The sequence below is a fragment of the Lagopus leucura genome, unplaced genomic scaffold, assembly GCF_019238085.1.
Source record: "Lagopus leucura isolate 7727_CA_CO unplaced genomic scaffold, USGS_WTPT01 Super-Scaffold_100021, whole genome shotgun sequence".
Taxonomy (NCBI): domain Eukaryota; kingdom Metazoa; phylum Chordata; class Aves; order Galliformes; family Phasianidae; genus Lagopus; species Lagopus leucura.
Window position 1 is genome coordinate 3,193,370 of NW_024962274.1, and position 21,976 is coordinate 3,215,345.

Consider the following 21,976-nt stretch of genomic DNA (forward strand, 5'->3'; position numbering starts at 1 on the left):
CTTCCCACACACATCCACTTTTTGGCAGAGTCCTTCAGTGGTTCCCAGCAAACTGAAGCATTTATCAAATGCTCGTCCAGCATACTTGGAGCTGTGGTGGGACTTTGCACAAGCTGCAGATCACTGCAGCAGAGGTGATGGCTGTGCCCTGAGTGGCTGCAGTGAGGCTGCTGGGCTGGAACTCCTCTGCCTCAGTGCAACACAGGCCTGAGTGTTCCCCGGCTGGAGCTTACCCTGTACAGAAAATAAATAGCATACATTCTGCACCCAGTGCTCTGGCTTTGTTTCAATCCACAGTTAGGCTTTGAAATAGCACAGAGATACCATTCATGGTGAGCTTTGTACTGGTCAGGGGATTTCAGGAATGATTAATTCACTTCTGTAGCATTGACACATAAGTCTGGAGCAATGTCTTCTATTCTGCTACAAAAAGTGATTCAGCTGATGGAAGAGGTAGCAGTGATTTGGACATCAGTTATAGCAACAAAATAGATTTGGTTTTCCACTTTCTAACACCTTCCAGACAGCAGCAGAGGTGTGAGGAAGCTGAGCACAGGCAGAGGGAGCTGCTCGGACACCTCACACACCAGCAGCAGTGCCAGGAGCAGAGCTGCTGCATCTCAGTCTGTGTTACAGCATTAAAATGGAGCAGCTCTTCCTGGACTACATGCCTAAATGCTCACTTTACAATCAAAGCAGCTGTTTTCTTCAAACTCACCTGTTTCAACTTTCATCAGTGTCTTCACACACGGTGAAGGAAGATGGGTCAGGCTGCTCCAGATCACTCTGCTGCTCTGGCTGTGTGCTGGAGCTGCCAAGGGAACTGCCTGGTCCTCCAAGAGAAAGACACGAGGCCAAAGAACCTGGCACAGCACTTGGGGGTGGACAACCTTGCAGGTGCAAAGCAGTGCTGCAAACCCCTAGGCGGTGGGAGACAGAGACCCGCTCTGCAACTGTTCTGCTTGCAATCCATGCTGGGAGATGAACCCCTCGAGGGAAGTGAAACTGTCCACCCTGAGAGAACTGAATCACTGCACAACAGACATGACAACCACACCTGACCATCGGTGCCTGAAGCTGCCCCCTCCCAGCCAGGTGATGCTGTCGTGGCACTGAGCAGGCGATGTGCACGCAGGGGTGGTCAGACTGAATAGCAATGTGAAAAACCATTCACTATATCAAGATGCTGCCAGAGAAGGCATTGCACCATTGTGCCTCTGGAGCTTCTATCAGGGAAGAACTGTTATTCCACATTGTTCTAGGTGAAGGCACAGCTGTGCTATGTCCTCGAACACACGCCAGGGAGAATATGATCTGGCCATGCTGGTAACATCCCTGAGGCTCTTCCAGCTCTGCTGTGAATTACTGCACTCCACCTGGCTCTTGGCCAGGCCCCAGAGGTGGCTCTGGCTCTGTTACAAGTTCTCATGCTATTTGTAGCATCTCTCCCACCCCCAGCACTCAGGCAGCTGGCTGAGAAACATGCTGTTATTGGTTTGTTAAAAAGGCATTTCTCAGCATTGTGGTTTCAGAAGAAGCTGAAGACTCACTTTTGAAACCCCAGCCAGAAAGACAGGTGCTTCTGCTGCTGGTGTTTTGCTATTTACAGCGTCATTGTGTCCAGAGCAGCCCAAGGCTAGGAAGATTAAGACCTAGGACACACGGAATGGTTTTGAATTTGTAAAGCACAAAATGAGCCTCCAGCTGAGATGCGCTGGGTGGCACTGTTGCAATGGATGCAGCTGGGCCAGCAGCAGTCAGTGCAGGGCAGGGCTCAGCAGCCTCACAGAGCTGATGTAGCTGTTGTAGTAATCTTGAGTACAGCCTTCTAACCTTCATTTAACATGTTGAACACTTTTTTCTTTTTCAGGTGGTAATGATGATGTTCATCTTTGATCTTTTCTGCGTGGCGGTTTAACCCAGTGGCTCCTGCTAGCAGTGGGTAGGGACAGCACGTGAATTTACAGCTTCTGCATCTGAAACCCTCAGCCCTGTTTCCTTGCCAGAGCGCATGAATTTATTTGTCTAACCTCAGTCTTTCAAGCTGAACTTCACTCATCACATAAGTGGGAGGCCACAGCTGCCTGCACAGTGCTGCACTTCAACACTGAAAAATGATGTGGATGAAAAAGTTTAAAGATGGAGGTTCTTTAGTCAAGATTCAGTACAGTCTTCAGATACATAAAAAGCAGTTATGAATGGAACAGGCTCCTGTCTGTGTCTCCCACTGGTGGAGGAGATGTTTGAGGGTTGAAGTCAGGAGCCCTGGGTACCCAAGTCCCCATGTAGACCTTTGAAAACAGGACTGCACCACAGCAACAGAGGTATGGTGCTGAGGAGAGCAGCCTTGGGTAATGTCCCTGCTGGTTTCAGGAACATTGCTGTGTGTGAGAATACTGCCATCACTGGCCTCCTTCCCAGTAACGTTTCTGGCAGAAATACAGCTCCTCAGCTACAGGTTCAAAGCCAGATATGCACAAAGGGATCTTAAATCCAGCACCCATCCACCTCCATCCCAGGTATCAAAGCAATAGGCTCCACAGACTGTTGCCAACACAAGTTGGTCAGATGCACGCTTTGGCCAGGAAAAAGAGTATCTGTTAATCTGGGCCTGCTTGGCAGAGCAGAGCAGCTCACATCCCTTGCCCTTTGTTGTTGTTTTTTTTTTTTGGCAGTGCTCAGTAACCAGACAGTGCCTTCGAGGCCATCATTTGGAAGAAAAGTGGCACATAGAAATATTCCAATTGCTAACATTATCTAAGAGAAATTACGCACCATTGCCTATGAACACTTCTCCAGATGCTGGCTGTTCTCTCAGCCAACAGACTGCAGATTACCATTCCAGTGCAGCAGTTAACATTTGGTATCGCTCAGCTCCTGACCCATTCTGCAATTGTTTGAACTCCCCCAGACATACAAGAACAGCAGACCTAGAGTGTCATTCATTCCCAGCTGTGGTAACAACTTCTGAAGCCCAGAGGAAGAAGCATGCATTCTTATTCTCTGTGTGTCTCCCTGTACAGCTAAGCACATACAAGACCATCAATGAGGGATCTCCATAGCAACTTCTTGCCTCTGCCTGAGATGAACTGCTTCCTCTGCAGCTCTTGCTGCTTAGAAGCTTTCTGGTTTCTCTGGACTTATAGAGATCTTTATTTACTTACTTTATCTTTATTTACTCCACCCCCAATGAACCTCACCCTGTAAACTCTCTCCCTGTGCTGCCAGTTGAGGATTCATGTTGGGTGTAAGCCAAATACTACGGGTTCTCTGAGGTCAGGGACACACACTGAGATTTGTCACTATTCTGGGTCTTGCTTTGTGGTTCAGACAGAGAGATCCTGGAGCTATTTGGAGCACCCAGACAGATACACAGCGCTCATATCGGCGGCTGCAGAAGTTCCCTTGCTGTGTTAAGTTGGCCCAGAGCAAACACGACATGTAGACAATCACTCCTTGGCTCCCAGAGGCATCATAGAGAACTAACCCCATGTGAACAGGAAAACAGAACTATTTTGCAAAGACTGAAGGAGCTGTATGTCTTAAAGTATCATGAAGAACACGCAGGAAAAGGCAGGACTGCCATGGTCTTAGCAGCTGGCCATTTGTAGGAAAGCCACAGCCTCCTACTCCTCATGGGATACCAGAGCAGAAATGAGCAAGGATTTCCATGGGATATCACTTAGCTTCTGACTTATCTGTCCTCCAGGCTTGAAGGTCATTCTCAAAAGGAATTAAGCTTTCTTCCCTATTACTCATTAGCAAGACAATGATCTCCCTCAATGACTGCATAATGCAACATGCTACAGTGATCTAACTGCCTCAGGGAGCAGATTTTAAAACCACGTTTTCTCTGGACAGCAAACAGCTGCTGGAAGATGGGAAGGGACCTGCTCAGTCAGCTTGGCTCTCCCCCGCTGGATCAGAGCTCATGTACTGTACAGAAACATCTGATATTGCTCTTCCACGTCAGCACTCTCACCCCCAGCCATCCATGCAGAGCTCCCAGCAAGGCAGAAATCAGACTGGGCTGTGGCAGCTCACCAAGCACTTCTCAGAGGGACAGACCAAGGGACTGGGGCTCCCGTGCTGTGAAATCCTAATGCCGGCTCTGGCATGAGGTCCTCGCATGGCCTTGGGCACTTTTTGGCTTGCAGGTCTCAGTTCTGTCTGTAAGAAGAGCTAATCCTTATTACCTGACAGCTGTAGCATTTGGATTAATTACATGGAGAATGCTGAGGCAATGAATAACTTGCATCAACACTCTCTCACCAATGTCACTTGAGGGAAACCACATAAAATACCAACAGTGGTAATGTGTGTGTTTGCAGAGGCCTTTCTCTGGCTGCCTTTTGCTAATGAAACACAGGGCCTGTGGAACTGTAAATACACTGCTGGTCTGGAAATGGCCTTCGCAGCACAGGCAGTGGGCTTGTTGAGACCCCCCTGAACTAGATAGCTGAGAGACCTAAGCAAAGGCAGCCCAACTTAAGAGGCTTTTTGCTTTACATCCAAGACTGAACACAAACAGCCACCAGGTGCGGCTCCAAAATAGGGATCTTCTGAGGAACCTTTTCTCCAATTGCTTCTTCCCTTCCACTCATTCCTACCAGCAGTCCAGACTAGGAGCTGCTGGAGGAAGGATCTCATTCCTGTCACTGCCTTAGTACAAAGCCACCTTGCAGAGAGGAACTGGCCTGGTAACTGAAGCCATTAACTTGAAAAGCAGCACAAACTTCTCACTGCCCATTTCTCCAAGTAAACTTGACCAATTCCATTGCCTCTCCTTCTCCTCACCCCATTTTTTACTTCAGTGCTAAAAAAAAATGGGTATAATCAACCAACACAAAACTGCTCAGGACACTGAGATGTTCACAGGGGGAAAGAAACGTAGAAATGAGCAGTGGAGACACAGACATGTGCTTTACAAATCTCACAGTTTATTTTCCTCTGTGCAAATTAGTGCTACTTAACATTACTCACATTTCACAGTGCAAGGGGCAGAAGTGATTTCAACACTGCCTAAACAAGCTGCAGTGCAGTGGGACAGTGGAATCATTCTGGGTACCAGATCCCAGACAGCCTCCATGTGATTATGGTCTGAAATAAAACAAGAACTGCATAGCCAGCATTTTCAGAAGTTATTTGTAATACAAGCTACCTCCACGGCATATCCAAAGGAAGCCTGCTGCCTCCTTAGGCCTCACAGCATTCAGTTGTATCCAGTCTCCAAGCAGTTACAAAGAGCAGCATATAAAAGTTTAAGGCACAGCTTCAAAGTCATAGCTATCCAAGACAGATGAGGAAAGAGCAAATTATAAGCTCTTTTCACATTCATTTAATTTCACAGAAGTCAAAACAGAACAAAACTTAGCAGAATGGGAAGCTGGCCCCCTAGAATGACAAGGCAGATCACCACTGGCTGCTTTGCTGGTGTTCACCACTTGGAAAGAGGACATGAGGTGTGAGGTTTGGCAGCCTCAGCGCTTGGAAAAATGATTGAATGCCCCAGATATGGCCAACAGGAGAGATCCTCAGAGGTATTTTGCAAAAGCAGCTCGTATCAGTTGTCGTGTCATGAAATTCTGAGGAGACGATTACGTGTGACGTACAAATTTCATTGTGCAGTATTAATTAAAAAGAAATGCATCACCTGAAACATCCTTCCAGAGCTCGTAGTCAGGCCAAACTGACTGCACACTGTCCTTTTTTCACCTGGTACCTAACACAGCAGTTAAAGGAGCTAAATCTGTTTGCTACATAGATTCAAGTCTGTCTCACACAGCTCATCAGCAGTGGGTGGAAAGATCACTGGCTGAGGGGCAGCTCAGATACCAGGAGATATTACAAGGGCTTTGCCCTGCCTAGTCTGTCTCCAGTTGCTGGACACAGTGCTGGGAGAGAAGAACCCTTCTTTGCAATTGGGTAATGAGGCTGTTTAGAGGCACTGCTGCTGTTTTCTTGGAAAGAGCAAACAGTTATGGAGCAGCAGAGCTTCCTACCAGTACTGTGAAAACAAAATAAGGCTGTGATTGACCCATTTTTAATCAAATGGAAAACTGCTTTTGTTTCCCATTTTAGCTTCTTCCCTATGAGACATCTCATAGCAACAGCTTCACTCTGCTATTAGCAGCCTATCCTTGTAAGGAAAACCAAGAGCCCAGTAATGAGTCCAATTTATCACTAGGGGAGCTCAGCTGACCTAGTTACAATAGCCACATATTTGATCTGTTATGTTAACCTTCCTCTGTCTTCTCCACAGTTAAAAGCAAAACACCTTTCAACTTCAATCAGGACAGCGGGGGATACAAAGACCAAGGGAGGAGACAGTAAAGACAATTTTCCTCCGTATCCCATAACACAAGATGCGAAGCCATAACCCAACCAAACTGAAGACACAAACATCTAAAGAGGAGATGCACCAGGAATTAGTACAGGACTAAGTCAGCTCTAAACTGTGCGTACATACAAGCCCTGGAAGGATGTTTGAAGGATGGCCGTTCACAGTGTGGCTCCAGGAATGTAAAGCCAGTCAGCAATGGCAGTGGGCAGATGAGTCATGACTTGCAGTCTCATCCACCAGTAGGTCTCCATGGGATTGTAGCGGTTGCTTGGGTGTGTGGAGACGAGCGCGTTGGTGATGTCATTCAAGACAAGAGACATGTCCTTCAGGCCGCTGTTAACAAAGGACTTCATCGTGGCCACGTGGCGAGTGAAGTACTCCCTGCCATAGTCCTCCCGCACGGTGTTGCTGGCTCCACTCCACAGCACCTCGGCCTGCTTGTCGATGCCGTCCTCTGTCAGGATGCCAGTCGCTGCCACGAAGTTACTGGGCTCGATGAGGATGACTTTGACCCCCCAGCGATACATCTCCTGCCGGAGGCAGTCGGAGAAGGCAGCCACCCCAAACTTGGAAATGCAGTAGCAGGAGCGAGATGGGCTCACCATCCGTCCTAACATGCTTGTGATGTTCACTACACGGCCTGGAGAGGAAAGAGCAATGAGAAATGACTGACTGGTTGTTCCCAGTGAGGTCAGCATGGGCTACAGGAGCAGCAGTGACGACGTTCTAGTAAAAAGGTGCTTTGTTGGATGGCACTGATTTGTGAAATCTGTATCTTGAAGTAGTGTCCAAATCTTCTGTCAGGAGTCTCTCCAGACTCAAGCAGGCCAGCCTCAGCTCTGACCTCTTCAGTGGGTGGTCCACATACCTGCCTATGTACAGAGAAGGATGTACAAAGCATACAAGACATCTTCTTCCTTCTAATTTCCAAGTAAGTCAGCGTCTGTATCTTCTCAGGCTACTAGCTGTATGCTCTTACACCAGTGTTCACCAGTAGAACCAGTGAGCCTGCAGCACAAGAGCTGTAATTTTCTCACCTCACTGGTTGGCCAGGACTGCCTACAGCATGGGATACATGGAGAAGAGACTTGATGTGCTTCTGTCTATGGCACAGCAAAGAGCATTTGTTCAAACGCTTACGAGCAGCCCATGTCAGCCTAACAGCAGAGCCCTGGCAGCTTGTGCTAGATCACTGTCTGAGGGCAGTGGTGGTAGTAGCAGTCACCCCTCCGTGGGGAACTGTCCTTCCTCACCAAGTGTGGGATTACAGCTTCGGCTACGCTTACAAGACAGGCCCTTGAAATCTCATCAGCTATTCCCACAAAGAGGATTTTCACAGCCATGGAGTATGACACCTTTCTGCAGCTTGAAACTTCAGCCGAGAAACAAGTGGGTGGTTCTGTACTCTCATTACAGAGCAAAGCAAAGTTTGGAGGGACTGTGAGAACCACTTACTGATCTGATGGATAAGTGGCATTCTGTAGTAAGATGGGGCTCGTTTAGTGGGTACTTTCTGGAAATGGTATCCGAGCAATCTGCTCAATATAGCCTCTTTCTGTCCTCACAGAACATATAGCTGTACCAGCATTCTCCCACACACACTAAATAAAGAAGTTCTTCAGAGCTTTGCTCATAGGTATCTTCCCCCCCTCCATAAAATAGAATTTTGATGGTAACCACCTTTTTGTATGCTATATAAAATGGCTGTTATGGATTCATTTATTCCATGACTACTCCTCTGCAATCATCTGTGAGCTGAGTAAAACAAAGGGAAAGATTCAGCCGTCCAAACTTAAGCACTCATGGTGACTTTGGAAACCAGAAGCATCTTTTTTATGGCCTCCAGACACTTTTTCTAAAGGTGGCTCAAGTTCTCCTGTCATCTCTGCCAGCGATGCTTGGAAGTCTTTGATATCCCGGAACATTTAAGATCACACCTGCTGTGTAGTGCTTGTTTGGAACACAATACATCAAACAATGCTGTCTATTTTGCCTGCATGCCACAGACACCTTGGCATTCTTTGAAGCAATCTGGTTCATACATTTTAGCTACGCTTCTTTGCTGCGTGGCAAAATATCCATGAACCTTCCCACACTACCCAGCATATACCTTTAGCTCTGCGAATGAGGGGCAGAAAAGCCTTCGTCACCCTCACGGTGCCCCACAGGTTGATATCTGTCACCTCCTTGTAGTTGTCTAAACTTGTAAATTCCACCTCTCCAAAAGTTGAGACACCAGCATTGTTCACCAGGCCCCACAGACCTGCCAACAACAACAACAAAGTTAAAGAATGGAACAAGGAAGAATGTCACAGAGAAGCTCTCTTCACAGTAACCCAACACCTTGACAAAGAACTGGACACTTTCATAGGAAAAAAGTTATAGACAAAAACCCTGCAAGGAGAAAAATTATCCTAAAGATACCAGATATCAAATTTATAGGGCTTATTTGAAGCTTCTGGGATTGTGAGAGGGGTCCACAAGCATAGCAATCCTGAATGTCTCCTCCAAGGCCAGAGGCTGTACTTTGTCTCTGTATGGTTGGATCCTGTTGGCCCTCTTTTATACCTTTTCTAAGTCCCAGGTTTGTCTTCTCTCATGGACTTTATCACACCCTCCTGCATTCTGAAGAGGGTTGGACTTTCCCTCAATTAAGCAAACAAAAAAAAACAGAAAGAAAACAACTATCTTAGATCTCTACATCTTCTTCACAACTCTGGGATGTGATGCACTACCTGGGAAAGCGTGCAGCATTGATCTGCAGGATCATGGCCAGTTACCAGCTCCTGGACTTCAGTCCAGATATTCGGACTCCCTCAATCCTAACTATTGTAGGACATGGCAAATTTAGAACCAACCCTTAAACTACTAGAATTAAAAATTGAGCTTCTATTGTGCATGCAGTCCCATCAGGATTAAATAGACTGCACTTATCACAAGCTCCTGCACTCAGCCCCTTACATGCCCAAGATTTAGCAGGTCACTGAGCATTTGAGCCTTTGAAGTTATTACTGTAGGAATCCCCATGGCAAATACTTTAGGGCGGAGTCCACACTTTGTGAAATTGCTGAAGCACAGGACTATGCAGCCATAAACTGCAGTAAGAACAAACAGAAGAGCTGGAACAAGATAAGAATTCTCCTAATTAGCTGTCCTGATGTTGTTATTTTTTGTGTAAGTAGCAAGCTTGAACTGGGGCTCCATTCTACTTTCCAACCCACTTCTCAGTACTAAGAACACACCTAGGAATGGGAAATAACATTTGTGTACAGCTCCGGAGCTCAGACACAGCTATTGCAAGTCCCCATGCCATGCCACTGTGACACAAACTTAACAAACTCTGAAAAAAATTGGGCTGTTTGCCCAGCCTCTGTTCCACATCTCCTCTGCTCTCATGTATGAAAGTCTTCCAGCCTAGATTTATTTGTGGTGAGATAGTAACCACATATTTTACTAAATACAGTCTTAAGCAAATTGCAACATTCCCCTATTCACCCAATAAATGTCAATAGAATGTATTTTCCTGGTTCATTTTAAAAGCCCAACCTGCCCTTGCTAGGCTGGCTTTCATGATGGCGATGGTAGCCCTCTCTGTCCTCCCACAGCTGGGAAGCTGAGTTTACTTTCCCTGAAAGCTTCTGGCCAACCCATGTAGAAGGGAACAGAGGAAGTCATGTCCTACCCAGTGATAACCATACATTCCCTCACAGTCTATCCCAGTCAGGCCATGCAGAACAAAGAGCTAATACTTAAATGGTCACAAGGCTGTTTGCAGGACAGTGGTGTGTTTATAGAGCACAGCCTTATCACTATTACTTCTTTAATGTCAATAATGCAGTGGGAGCTACATAACTCCGAAGACAAACAGTGGGACTCCCAACATCAGAATGAGTTTAGCTTTATGTACACAGTGGAAAGAGGTAGAGGAGTCTAACACAAGAACTGTTCTGTGCTACCTCCTTCAGGGCTACACTTGGTGTGCAACACACCTCAGTTTGAATACAGACTGTATTCCAGTATGTTACTGAGCACTATTTATGAGTAAGCTTCAACCCTCAGTCACATGCCTCCCAAAAAGAGGTCTTTACTGCTTTGCAGTCTGTGCTGCAGCAACCAACGACAAGGTAAGGCTCTCAAGAGCAGGAAGAACTGGTCCAACTTGCTGATCAAGGGCACAAGCTCTCACTGTTCATTTTGCACACAAGATTCTGTGAACAGTGCTGCATTTATAGGAGCAACAGAGCTGCCCCCTTACAAATTATCTCACAGTGGGAAATGGCACCATGCCACCACTGCTGCTGCTGGGTTCTTCAGGAAAAGCTTGAGAAGCTATGAAATGTGTGATGAGGGCTGGATGATTGCGTAGGAAGAAAAATCATGCAAAGCACGTGTGGGAACAGAGCTTGTATGTAACTCAGTTTCATATGCTTCTTTTAGGAGGAAAGGTGTGCTACATAATTTGCAAGAAGATTAGAGCTGTTATTCACTAGCTTTAGGCATTTATATGAATTAGGACAGGCTCACGGTAGCCTCATCCAAGCCTCAGGAGCAGTCACCATCCAGCCACACAACCCATTAATGCTGGAGACACAGATGTGAAACTTCACCCTCAGCCAAGCTCTGTAGCTGCTGCCCAGCTTGTTATTCACACAGAGGCTGCACAGAAACCCAGAAAGGGCAAGAAAGCCTCACAGCCTCATTATGCGGGAAGAGGTGAGGTGTCACACAGGCCCTGGTTGTAAGCTCATATCCCACTGCCAAACCACTCACAGAAGCTGTCTGAAGCCCAATCTAGGAGCCAAGCTGTGCTGCAACAGCAGTGCAATCAGTCACCCTTCCCCAGGTACCTCTCCTCCATTTAAGCCCAAGTGCAAGGGTAGACATGGAGCATCCTACTACCTGTATCTTGAGCTGTCTGCACTCTTATGGGCTGCTCTTCTCCTGCCTTCCCACCCCACACACATTCCCAAGCAAGAAGAAACATGAAAGAATTATCTTCTTTTGCATGCTCCTAAGGCCCCTGAATTGGACTTACACTTGAGGCTGCATGCAGATTAAGGTGGTCTGTGCTGAGCCTATCTTGAATTCTGTCTCACATCACAGCTAGAGTGTTGCATGGCAGACTGAAAGCATGGACTGGCACAGATGAAAAACAATCTAGATTTGGGTCCAGGTCAGTTTTATGGACCAGATCAACACCTGATCACACAAGCAGGTTGTACCAATATAGGAATAAGCAGCCAGGGGGAGGACCATGACCTCTCCATAAGCAGGACTGCTATAGAAAAATCTGTGAAGCTGTAACAGGAGCATCAGAAGAGAACCAAGGTCTTGCCATCCTATGTTACTGTGGTCACTCAGAGAAATAAGTTTTTAAGGACATGCTGCTACTCATCACTTTTTACAGGATGTAAGGTTAGAGTCTTAGCATCTAAGCCAGTCTTGGTCTCTCGTTCTGGCACTGATGTGCTGGCCACATGGGAATTCCCACTGACCCAAATACAGCACTGCCTGACCGTCAGGCCTTCAAGCTTGTTAATCATGTTTTGGCATTGCAGCACAGGAACAACCTGGCCAGAGTTGGGCCTGATCCATAGGAAGGATTCCATGAGTGCACCGAAGAATCATCTGGCCCAGAAAAACAAAGATTCCCACACACCTTCCTCTGGGTCTTTCAGGGTCTTCTTCACATAATCCACAGCCTCAGCCACCTCCTGGTCACTGCACACATTCATCTGCAGCACTTTCATGCGATCTGACTTCATGTCCTTCAGCTCCCTGGCTCCGTCTCCATTCTTATCCTGCTCAGCAGAAAAGAAAGATGCCTTGCTAAGGCAGGCATATTCACAGAGACAGGAAATACCACCTACTGAAACTGCATGCAGAGGTGTAAACCTGGTACAGAAACAGGCACACAAGACACACGACCCACTGTGCAACCCATGGCTATAATCTGTCCCCTCCAGCACAGGGAACATCTACATCACGATCCACTGCTCTGAAGGGCCAAAGCCCTTCGTGTTTGCTCCTTGTGTGAAGGGTTTCACAATCATAACAATGTCAAATAATGCGTCAGCTCAGGATAACTGCAGGTGGCTCTCTGCTGCCCCAATCCCCATGCTCCATAGGTAACTCAGCAAACATTATACACAAATCAGAGGCTGCTTTTCTAGGCTTAACAGCAAAAGGCTAATTAGGTACCTTACTCATGTAATTCCAAAATACTGTTTAGCTTCTAATGAGATAGTAGTGTCAGAAAGCAAGACACTAGGGTCACCTCTGGCATGCCTACCAGCAAACAGTTTGATGCTACAGGATACAGCAGAAAGCCTACAACCTACATAATGGTAATATTTTGCACTAAATATGCAGCAGAACAGCGTGCATAGTAAAGCATGAACTTGAAGATGTCTATAATTTTGTCTTGTGCAGCTGAAGCATGAAAGGAGGAAGTTCTGTCCAAAGAAACAAGAACAAGGCTCTACCAGTAATATGATGGCTTCCTTTCTCTCCTTTTCCTTTCTTCTGTCTTTTCTGCAAGGTACTTCTCTCCTTCTCAAGACTTCATTATTAAAGAATGATATGGAAATGTTTGAGAAAAGTAGTGCACAATTAACTTACAATAATGAAGATAATTTTATGAGCCCTTAGCTTCTTATCAGCTTACTGCTGTTACCATCAGACATTCTGTTACTACTTGTTGGTTGGTTTTTGGTGGTTTTTTGTTTGTTTTTTTTTTTTTTTGCATACCAAACCTAAATGTGGTTTGTGTTTCAAATTTTACGTGGTCACTTCCAGACAGGATCGATAGCCAAGTTCAGCTATCATACAAAAAAATGAGACTGAATAGAGCACAGATTAGCCACGCAGTTCCTCAGCAGGCTCGAGATATAGCTCACCAAACTACTCCCTGAAGTACAGGATCTGCCTTGTTAGGGAGGAAGAAGTTATGAATAGGTGAGTCACATGCCTGGCTGCCACTCTTCCTTTAGTACTTGATACCAACACCCACCCACAGCACAAGGGCAAACAAGGAGAGCAACACACTGCCTGCACAGCAAAGCTAATGTAAAACTGTAACCACTTGTTTTTCTACACGCATCTCAAGCTACTTATTCAATGAGCACAGCATAAACCACCCTGCCTCTACCTTCAGCTCGGTGAACAGTGACATGTTATGAAGGAAAAGAGCAGAAATTCCATCCAGGCATTGAGAAAAACAGGGTTCCCCTGTTAACATGAGCATATGATTACTCCAGATTTATGGTAACAGTAGGAATCTGCTTCTGTCCCTATGGCTGCAGATCATATCACAGCTGACCTATTTCAAGGTATCACAAAAAGTTTTCCAGTGCACAGTGACTCTTATCCAGCCATGAAAGGAATCTCTAAAGTGACATTACAAGTAGTTAACAACACAGTCATCAAAATACTATATTCCCTTTGAAATGAGTGAAGGCTGTGTGATGTCTCACTGTATTTCTAGAAGATGCTCTTGCATCTCAGCTCTGAATTACACAAAGTTCTGAAGAAGTTTACTGTATCTCACTGCAAACAAACAACCACAGCTGTAATCACAGAGCATAGAACACATTTCCCTGTGTTGCTTTTCTTTTTCTTTTTCTTTTTTTTTAATCTTTCATAGTCTTCATGATATAAAGAAATAGTTCCACTGTTTGGTTGGTTGGTTTTTTGAGAAAAAACTTGCAGATCAGCAACTTAAAAGTCCAATATAAGTGTATTATTCACATTGAAACGTATTTTCCCCTATTCCACTGCAACTCCATCTGCAAAGTTACCTTCCCAGCTACAAGTTAATTGCTGTTGACAAAACACAGTGATCTTGGAAGACTGATTTCAGCAAGAAGACACCATTCCAGACACCATTTAGCTATAAAACCAATAGCTCAGGGCACCTCAGGGACAGTGAGCACACTGTACAGTTCATATGCTCCCATGGTTCCCCCTCATTTTTTGAAGGCTGGTTTTGAACCTGGCATTTGTTCTTCTTCACACACTGGCCGGTTCCTCTACCCTTGCAATCCTGTCCAAGCTGCCACCAGAATGGGGGGGGACAACATCTTGGTCCCATTGGCAGCGCTGGCCCTGGCAAGGCTTTGGGGCTTTGGGCACTTGCAGTGATTTCTGGGAATCAAGAAGCAACAAACCCAGTGCTGAGTACCATCGGCGAGCTGCCACCTCTCCCACTGGCACCCTCCCACTCCTCATCCCTGTGCTCCTTCTCCTCACATGTGCCTCAGACCTACCCACATCACGCAGCAACTCAGGCACAGCTTTGCTGTGACTGCTTCCCAGAGCGAGATGTGACACGGCACAGCAGGACATGGGCTGACTCATGGCGTTTGCATCCTCCTGTCACCTTCAGCTCCCTCACTGCTGCCTACCCACCCATTCCTTCTCCACATTTCCCCAGGAAAAAATGCTTGTATTTGTCATTACCGGATTTCAGCTATTTGTTTTCAGATTGCAACTGATTTGTTGGCATCATTTTGAATACTACTCCCTCAGGGACCTGCAATCCTCCCTGCTTGACACTACGCACATATTTATTTTTCCTCTGTGTGAACTGTGTTCCAGGGCACTTCCAAGAAAATTTCACTGGGACTGAACAGCAGTCACAGGCTTAGAGCGTAAGTTTGCTCGTCAGACTACGAGGGACTGCATCAGAAGCCTTATTTGAGGTGTATTTATTCCTTCCCCTTTAACCACACTGCTGCTTAGCCAGAATGAGATTAGGCTGACATGGCACAACCTGTTCCCAGTGAACTCGTACAGCACACATGACACTGTGATCTAGGCATTTATCACACTGACAGTTCTGTGTGTTGCAGCTTCATCTCATGTGCAGGAGGTAAGCTGCCTGGTTGATAACCTCACAGGTCTGCCTCCTTTTGAGAGACAAGTACAGCATCTGCCCTTTTTCAGCCTTCTGGAAATGCCTTACCTTCAAGAGTTCCTAAAGATATTACCCATGGTAGAAACCTCTTTGGCTCACCCTATCAATGCTCTTTTGGGACATTTATTACATTAAGAAAAACTTATTTCCCCATGAGGGTGGTCAAACACTGGAACAGGCTCCTAGGAGGTAACTGATGCCCCAGACCTGTCAGTGTTCAAAAGGAATTTGGATCACATCCTCTATAATGTGCTAACTTCTGATAAGCAACCAGGCAGTTGGACTACACCATCTCTGAAGGTCCTTTCCAGCTGACCTACTCCATTCTATTTAATCAGGCCTTTCTGTGACCAGTAAGTAGTACATCAGGGAACCTTTCATTCTCAGCACAAAAGGGAGTAAGCAATGATGGAGTAACTAGGTGTGAACTAACAGGCTGCCACCTACTTTGTGACAACTGCCCCCAGACCTGTTGTGACCCTGCAGTGAACCTACAACAGCTCAGGTGTTCTTTGATGACAGGGTAAGTTGCTTTGCATCTGCCATAAGCAGTTTCATGTACACTGCCAACTCTCACAGGCATCCTTAACCACAATGCATACGCACAGCTTGACTTACTAATAATCACTCACATGCTCCTATCTTACTCTTCACTAGTGATCTTACCTAACAGCTCTCTGCCTTCACTGCTGTCTCTTACTTCATTTGGACCGATCACCCTTTTCTGCTCTGTGCTTCCTTTTCTTGGAAGAGTCAGCTCTAGATTTCATCCCAAATACATTCTACCATTAGGTTTTCAGCAACCTCCTGCTCAAAGTTCTGAGGACGCTTTCCCCCATCAACCATCTAAAACCCAAAGCTGTTCCCACTCTCTACCTCTTCAGGATCAAAGCACTCAGTTAACATCTTAAAAGTCACGTGCAGACCAACTATGATTGCTGATGAATTTCCCACTTACACAGTTCAAGCGGGGATCACAACAATTTTGGCTGTTAGTAAAAAGCTGCCAGACCAGATCACAGAGGATGCCAGCAGCTGCCAGGCCACTCTGGGAACAAGTAATAGTACGTAATCAGAAATATATATCATTTTTAGTGTCAGTAAAGTGAGCAAACAAGGCTCATATTGTGTGCACTTCAATTTTTTATGCATCTTCAAATCCAGTCTGTTCCTGTCTGCTGTGCAAAAGCATTGCTGCCTTCTGAAAGAGCCTCCTCAGAACCCCTGTAACCCCTTTTCTGTTTCCTACACCTGCTCTTGTAGAAAGCGAGCGCCTGACTTGCTATCACTACAAAGACAGACACCCCAAAGTAGCAAATGACATGATCACTGAAGGATTTACAGAGCCTCCACATGGAAATTTCCCAACAATGGCAGCTTTCCAAGAGGGATTGTTTGTTCTTGAGTTACACAATGTGTCAGCTGATAACTTTCCCTGCTGGTCCGGAGGAAGAACGTAACCTCCGCTGAAATCACACAGGCAAGGATGGCCACACTGCTTTTCCATTGTTCTTGCCCTTCACAAATTTCATCAACCTGTGGTCATCACTCTGAGCATCTGGACTGGAACAGACATATTGAAATAGCATCTATTCCACTGAGAAGCAGTAAGAGAGCAAAACCAAAGAGTTCCACTATCTATTTAATGTCATCTGTTAGCACTAGAAGTGATGATTGTTACACTGTCAACTGAATTCACTTATTACATTTGATTGACTTCCCTCTTATTTTGGCTTAAGGAAATAGGTAAGTCAGTTTTCCTCTCGAACTCTCCAGTGCGTGTACTGATGTGTTAGAAGCAGCACTTGCACCAGAAGAAAATAAAACATCTAAGAAATAACTGAAATAAAGACGTGAAGTACCCATTAAGAGAGATGGCAATTGACAGCACTGGACAATACTGGAATTAAAATGCTCTTTCTGGTTAAGAGTCACCAGCGGAACTCCCAAAGGACAAACCTCATTCACTGTTTTTCATCAGTGACTTTCATCCATAACACAGGAGGGTGCATGACAAAAATCAAAGGTACAGAGAAGCACAGGACAAAAATTAGAGTGTGAAATAAACCACAGAAAAGCCAGTTACGAGCCTGGCACTCATTTCGATTGGTGTGTTTAAGGCAATGGACGATGTTTAAGAGAAATTATGTGGGCAACTTTGTTTAGACTAGATAACAAATGTTGAGAGAAGCTTTGAGCACATTGTCGTTCCATCCAGGGAAGAGATAAGAAACTAAAGATCATTTGATAGACAAACGAGCAGGCATGAACTGATTTTAAACAATTAATGCTGGAAATTACATAAGTTTTGATAATCTAAAGAGGAAAAAAAAAGAATAAAACTTCAGATGGAAGTGGATCGTGCCCAATTTATGGAGGATTACACAACATGATTACCTGCAAGAACAGGGACTGGACTGACAGCTCTGCAGCCCCTTCTGATTCAGCGTGCCTAAACTGATCTCTTGCAATTGATACTACCTACCAAGTAAAATGACAGAAGGTGAGACCTACAGGTATCAGAAGGGTACAGTTAGTTGGTTTGCTCATCTATCCAAACAGCAGACAGCTTTCAGAGAAGCTGGAGAAGCACTTTGGAGATAAACCCAACCAAGGCAGCTTGGAGAGAAGTTTGAGTAAAATGTCCTTAGAGGACTGTGATAGAATGAGAAATAGCAACAGAGATGCCTGAGAAGCCAGGAAAGCACGGTGCCATAGCAGTTTTGAATCTCCAGATTTATTGTGTATTTTGCAGCATTGCTGAGACGTTCCAGAAGCAACCTCAAACCTTGCATGCTGTTGTGCAAGCTACTGCACAGACATGCAGCTACAGACAGTCCCTGCCCTAAAGAGCTCAGAATTACAGGAACAACAAGATTCAACAGGTGGATGAAGCAACAGAACATACATAAAATCTCTCCCCACCTTACCTCCCACGGGTTTTGGATTAGGACAAATGGAAGCTGCAGATAAAAAGGCTGTTACTTGAGAAAAATTTTTCTCTAGTCCCAGAAGAATTTTGATCAGTATTATTACTCACCGCTAGCAAGCATCCAGCAAAAACAGTAAATCCCTTTGCATGAAGCTGTTTTGCCAAGGCATGTCCAAAACCTTTGTCACAGCCTGTTATGAGCACCGCCTTCCCTTCGGCCTGTATGGGAAAAGGCAATATGTTATCATCAGACACTAATCCTGCAGGTACCAGCAGCATTGAGCTACACAGCAAAAGAGCAGCTTACAGACCTGCAGCCAGTGTTTAGAAGGTACAGCTAGCAATTAAGAGGCTGTATGGCTGATACGTGGACTCTGTGGGGGGCTGAGCTCACCTGACCTAAGCTATCTGAAAGATGGCCGTTCATGTTAGCAGTCAAACATCCTTGTGAAATCCACAGAGAAGGAAAGGCAGCCCCTATAGAACACCTCAGAACCTATCCAGAAGAGCTGGAATAACTTCCCTCCAGACCAGAGGGAGCTCAGATAACCATCTCAGATCTGGTGAACCATTGTGGACAAGTACCACTCTGAAAGCAGCAATAACCTAAATGCAACAAAGCCTGGTCATATTTCTCTGCAGCTCAGCTCCCTCCCTGTGCATGATGGTGGGCACAGACTCAAGTCATGATGACCACTGACCTGTTTCACTGCAAACTAGATCCAGTGATTTTATGGAACTCCTGCTGGAGCAACCAGCACAAAGGTGTAGGTGAGATTCCTGTGTAGAAAAACAACCAGCTCCCAACTACCATGAAATCCTAAGTTTATTTTATCACTGGTCTGTAACAACTTGTGTTATCTTGATACCCTAGCTAAAACTGCAGCTATCAAGTATCAGTGGCCAAATCTGCACAGACGTGTTTTAAAATAAATGAGTGATCTATCAGCTCATAGGCTTATGAGAAAGAACAGCATAGAAAAAGTTACAACGACAGTATGTCATCTGTCCAATCAGCACAGCAGCTCTTTTGACTGCAGTGACTATTGTCTGTACCCTTCTTACTCCCACTCTATGCAGTACTTTTCATGCTGTATTTTAGCAGGAGTGTGACTACAGCTTAGGGCTTCCTTTTGAAGCACTGAACTCTTAACAGGAACCGTTTGTCAAATCCCGCAGTTCCCTCCTACATTATTATCTTTTGACTGACAGCTAAATTGAGAGAGAAGATTTGATACTACATCTGCTTTGACATAACAGGCTTGTGATAGTTCTGAAAACAGAACTCAAAATCCCGAATAGAGTTCCATACCAAAACATTGCACATTCATCCTCTTTCTTTGCTTGAAAGCCATCTTACCCTCTCTTTGGCACTGCTGTGAAGCAGTGAACTCTTGAGATGTTTCTCAACCAGCAGCCACCCAAATGCAGTGCTCCAGACTGTACCAAACAGAAACTCTATCTGTCAGGTGATAACGTGACATGGCAATAAATGCCTGGAGAATGCAGTAAGGAAGTGAGGTCACTTCCATCTCAGCAGAGGCATTCACTACTAATATTCCCCACTGCCACATTAATTGCTTATGGAATACAAACATTTGTATTTTATACTACCTATATAGGAATTTCATCATCTTGCCCAACCACTGTTTCAGACAGAAATCAGGCAACCCCCAGTGCTCTGATCCCTTGTTCTGCTGACATGTGGTAGTGAAATGGCAATAAGGGATAACTGCAGGATGACAGTGATCAGTTACTGCCCATACTTAAACAAGGGCAACAGGCAAACGAGCAACGCCCTCTCCCATCCACAACTTATTGCTTCAAAGGACAGTCAAGAAGTGAAGCTGAAGTGAGAACTGATGAAAAGTCTGTCCTGCATTTATCACATCAACACCCACATGAACACTGACTCCTATAGTCAGGCAAAAATGCACCCAGCTACAGACTAGTTCTACGGAACTGTTAAAGATAGCTACAGCTAAAGGATATAGGCTGAGTTAGAACCAGATATAGTGCTCAGTCTTAACCTACAGTGACACAATTTTAAGAAAAATGAGGATCAATAATGAACCAGAGCACAGACCTGCCAAAGTTACTTCCCACGTTAATTCAGCAACCTGACCCTTAAAGAACACACCTTTCTTCTTTTTACTGCCTTACCATTTGCTTTTGAGTCCTGAACACAAAGAACTTCCAGAAAGCAGAGGAAATGAGCAGGACATAAAGAGCCCTGATCACATCCAAAGACCAGAACAGGCAAAAGGAGAAGTGTACCCCTCAGCCAAGGGCAGCTGCCCCCTCAGTCAGTCTGGTAAGGGCAGGTACATGAAACAAGGGAAGACCCATCTATAAATGGCTGGGCTGTGTTCCTATCTTCATCGAGTTTAACTCACAGCAGCTGTTTAGTTTTCTCTGGTTAAAACAAACAAACAAGCAACAGCACAACAAACCAACCACCAACATGTACACAAAAAAACAAGGATGGGGAAAAATCCTCCCAGCAACCTACAGTGACCAGAAAGGTGAGAAAGAATTTACAGTACAGAAGGCTCCTGTGATTACTAATCATTTGTTATTATACTCAGAGGCACACACACTCCATAAGCTTTTCCTACTGGGATACGAATGCTTTGTTAAACAGTAGAAGCTTTTATTTATGTAGGTAATCTATCCAAAGTGTACACATTTATTGCAATAGAAACTAAGCAAAGTTACTTCGTCAGCCCTAGTCTTCCTACAGTTTCAGAGCTTGCCCTGTCTCTTTCCTTTTCTACTTTGTGCCATGTTATTTTCCACATGCTGTTGCCTTGGAGGACATCCCTGATCATTTCCTTGTTATCAGGTACGTTAATTTGAAGATAAGAACAAGCAGTTACATTGTAAACTTTCCTTGTTCCTTATTTCCAGAGTTAGGAACTCGGGGCTTTCAATCCCAGGAAGAGAAACTGAAGATGTTCTCTAAAGAGGTCTTTTTCCCAACATGCAGAAACCCCTGCCTGCAGGACAGCCACCAGTCACAAAATTCCTTTGCTAGAGGAATCTCTGAATTATTAACTTTCCTGCAGTTCTGGCTAGCACAGATTGCCTGGTTACGATGCACAGGCACTGCCACTGCTTCAGTACAATAAACATTCACGGGGCAAAGTCGTATAGGCAAGTTAAAGCACAAGAAGCCAGGCACAAGTCATCACACCAGGAAGGCCTCCAAAGGCAAAGGCTGGAGGCCAACTCGTGCGCCATCCATCACCTTCATGATGGACAGACACCAAACTGCTCCTTGGCTCTCTGGAGAAGGCCGCGGTGCCACCTCTACTCAGGTACTGCCAGCCAGGGGTTCCTCGTGGCACAGAAGGCAGAGGATGGCGATGGGAAGTGCCACGTGGAAGGCAGTGAAGCAGGAGCACGGAGCTGAATCCCGGCTGCCTCAGAGCGGGCAGGAGCTGCGGATCCCTCCTGCAGCACAACCAGGAGCCGAGCTCACCGAGAGCACCCGGCCGGGCTTCTGAAAGCACACTAAAGTTGGCCGGTCACGCAGTTATTCCATTCACGGGGCTTTTTTCTCCGTTACATTCATTTCCTATAATGTCAAAGGCCGTACGAAGATCCGCGCGTTCAGCACTCGCCGAACGCAGCGCAGCCGAATGGCTGACAAGGGCCCGGGAGCCGCGGCACGTGCCGGGCTTCGGCTCTCAGCGGCCCGGCTCCCCCTCGCAGCGCCGACTCTACGCTTCCCTCAGCCCCGCACAGCGGCGAGAGGAGCGAGGCCGGCCCGCCGCCCCCC

At 45.8% G+C, this 21,976-nt stretch overlaps 1 protein-coding gene and 1 long non-coding RNA gene across 3 annotated transcripts; one reads left to right on the forward strand and one right to left on the reverse strand.

Annotated features, from left to right (window-relative positions):
- Window positions 1-1,869: 1,869 nt before the first annotated feature.
- On the forward strand, window positions 1,870-7,966 carry LOC122183773. Its single transcript, XR_006180358.1, has 2 exons — window positions 1,870-1,942; window positions 6,263-7,966. It is a non-coding gene; the product is annotated as an uncharacterized LOC122183773 (long non-coding RNA).
- Window positions 4,921-21,893, reverse strand: LOC122183771 (D-beta-hydroxybutyrate dehydrogenase, mitochondrial-like). 2 transcript variants are annotated; one of them, XM_042878062.1, is made up of 5 exons: window positions 21,443-21,893; window positions 18,301-18,411; window positions 12,003-12,144; window positions 8,454-8,606; window positions 4,921-6,983 (listed from the first exon to the last, which is right to left on the reverse strand). In XM_042878062.1, exons 1-5 carry the CDS (start codon window positions 21,446-21,448, stop codon window positions 6,502-6,504), a joined length of 894 nt encoding a protein of 297 aa, XP_042733996.1. In that variant the 5' UTR covers window positions 21,449-21,893; the 3' UTR covers window positions 4,921-6,501. The 2 variants fall into 2 exon arrangements, with proteins under 2 accessions (XP_042733996.1, XP_042733997.1); XM_042878063.1 differs by having other exon boundaries at window positions 21,072-21,890.
- Window positions 21,894-21,976: the final 83 nt, after the last annotated feature.

Excerpts from the sequence above, each read along its gene's own strand:
- LOC122183771 (XM_042878062.1), bottom strand. Across the intron at positions 8,607-12,002 it reads CCTGAAAGACCCAGAGGAAG|GTCTGTGGGGCCTGGTGAAC; the intron begins GTGTGTGGGAAT and ends TGTTGTTGGCAG. Across the intron at positions 6,984-8,453 it reads CCTCATTCGCAGAGCTAAAG|GCCGTGTAGTGAACATCACA; the intron begins GTATATGCTGGG and ends TTTCCTCTCCAG.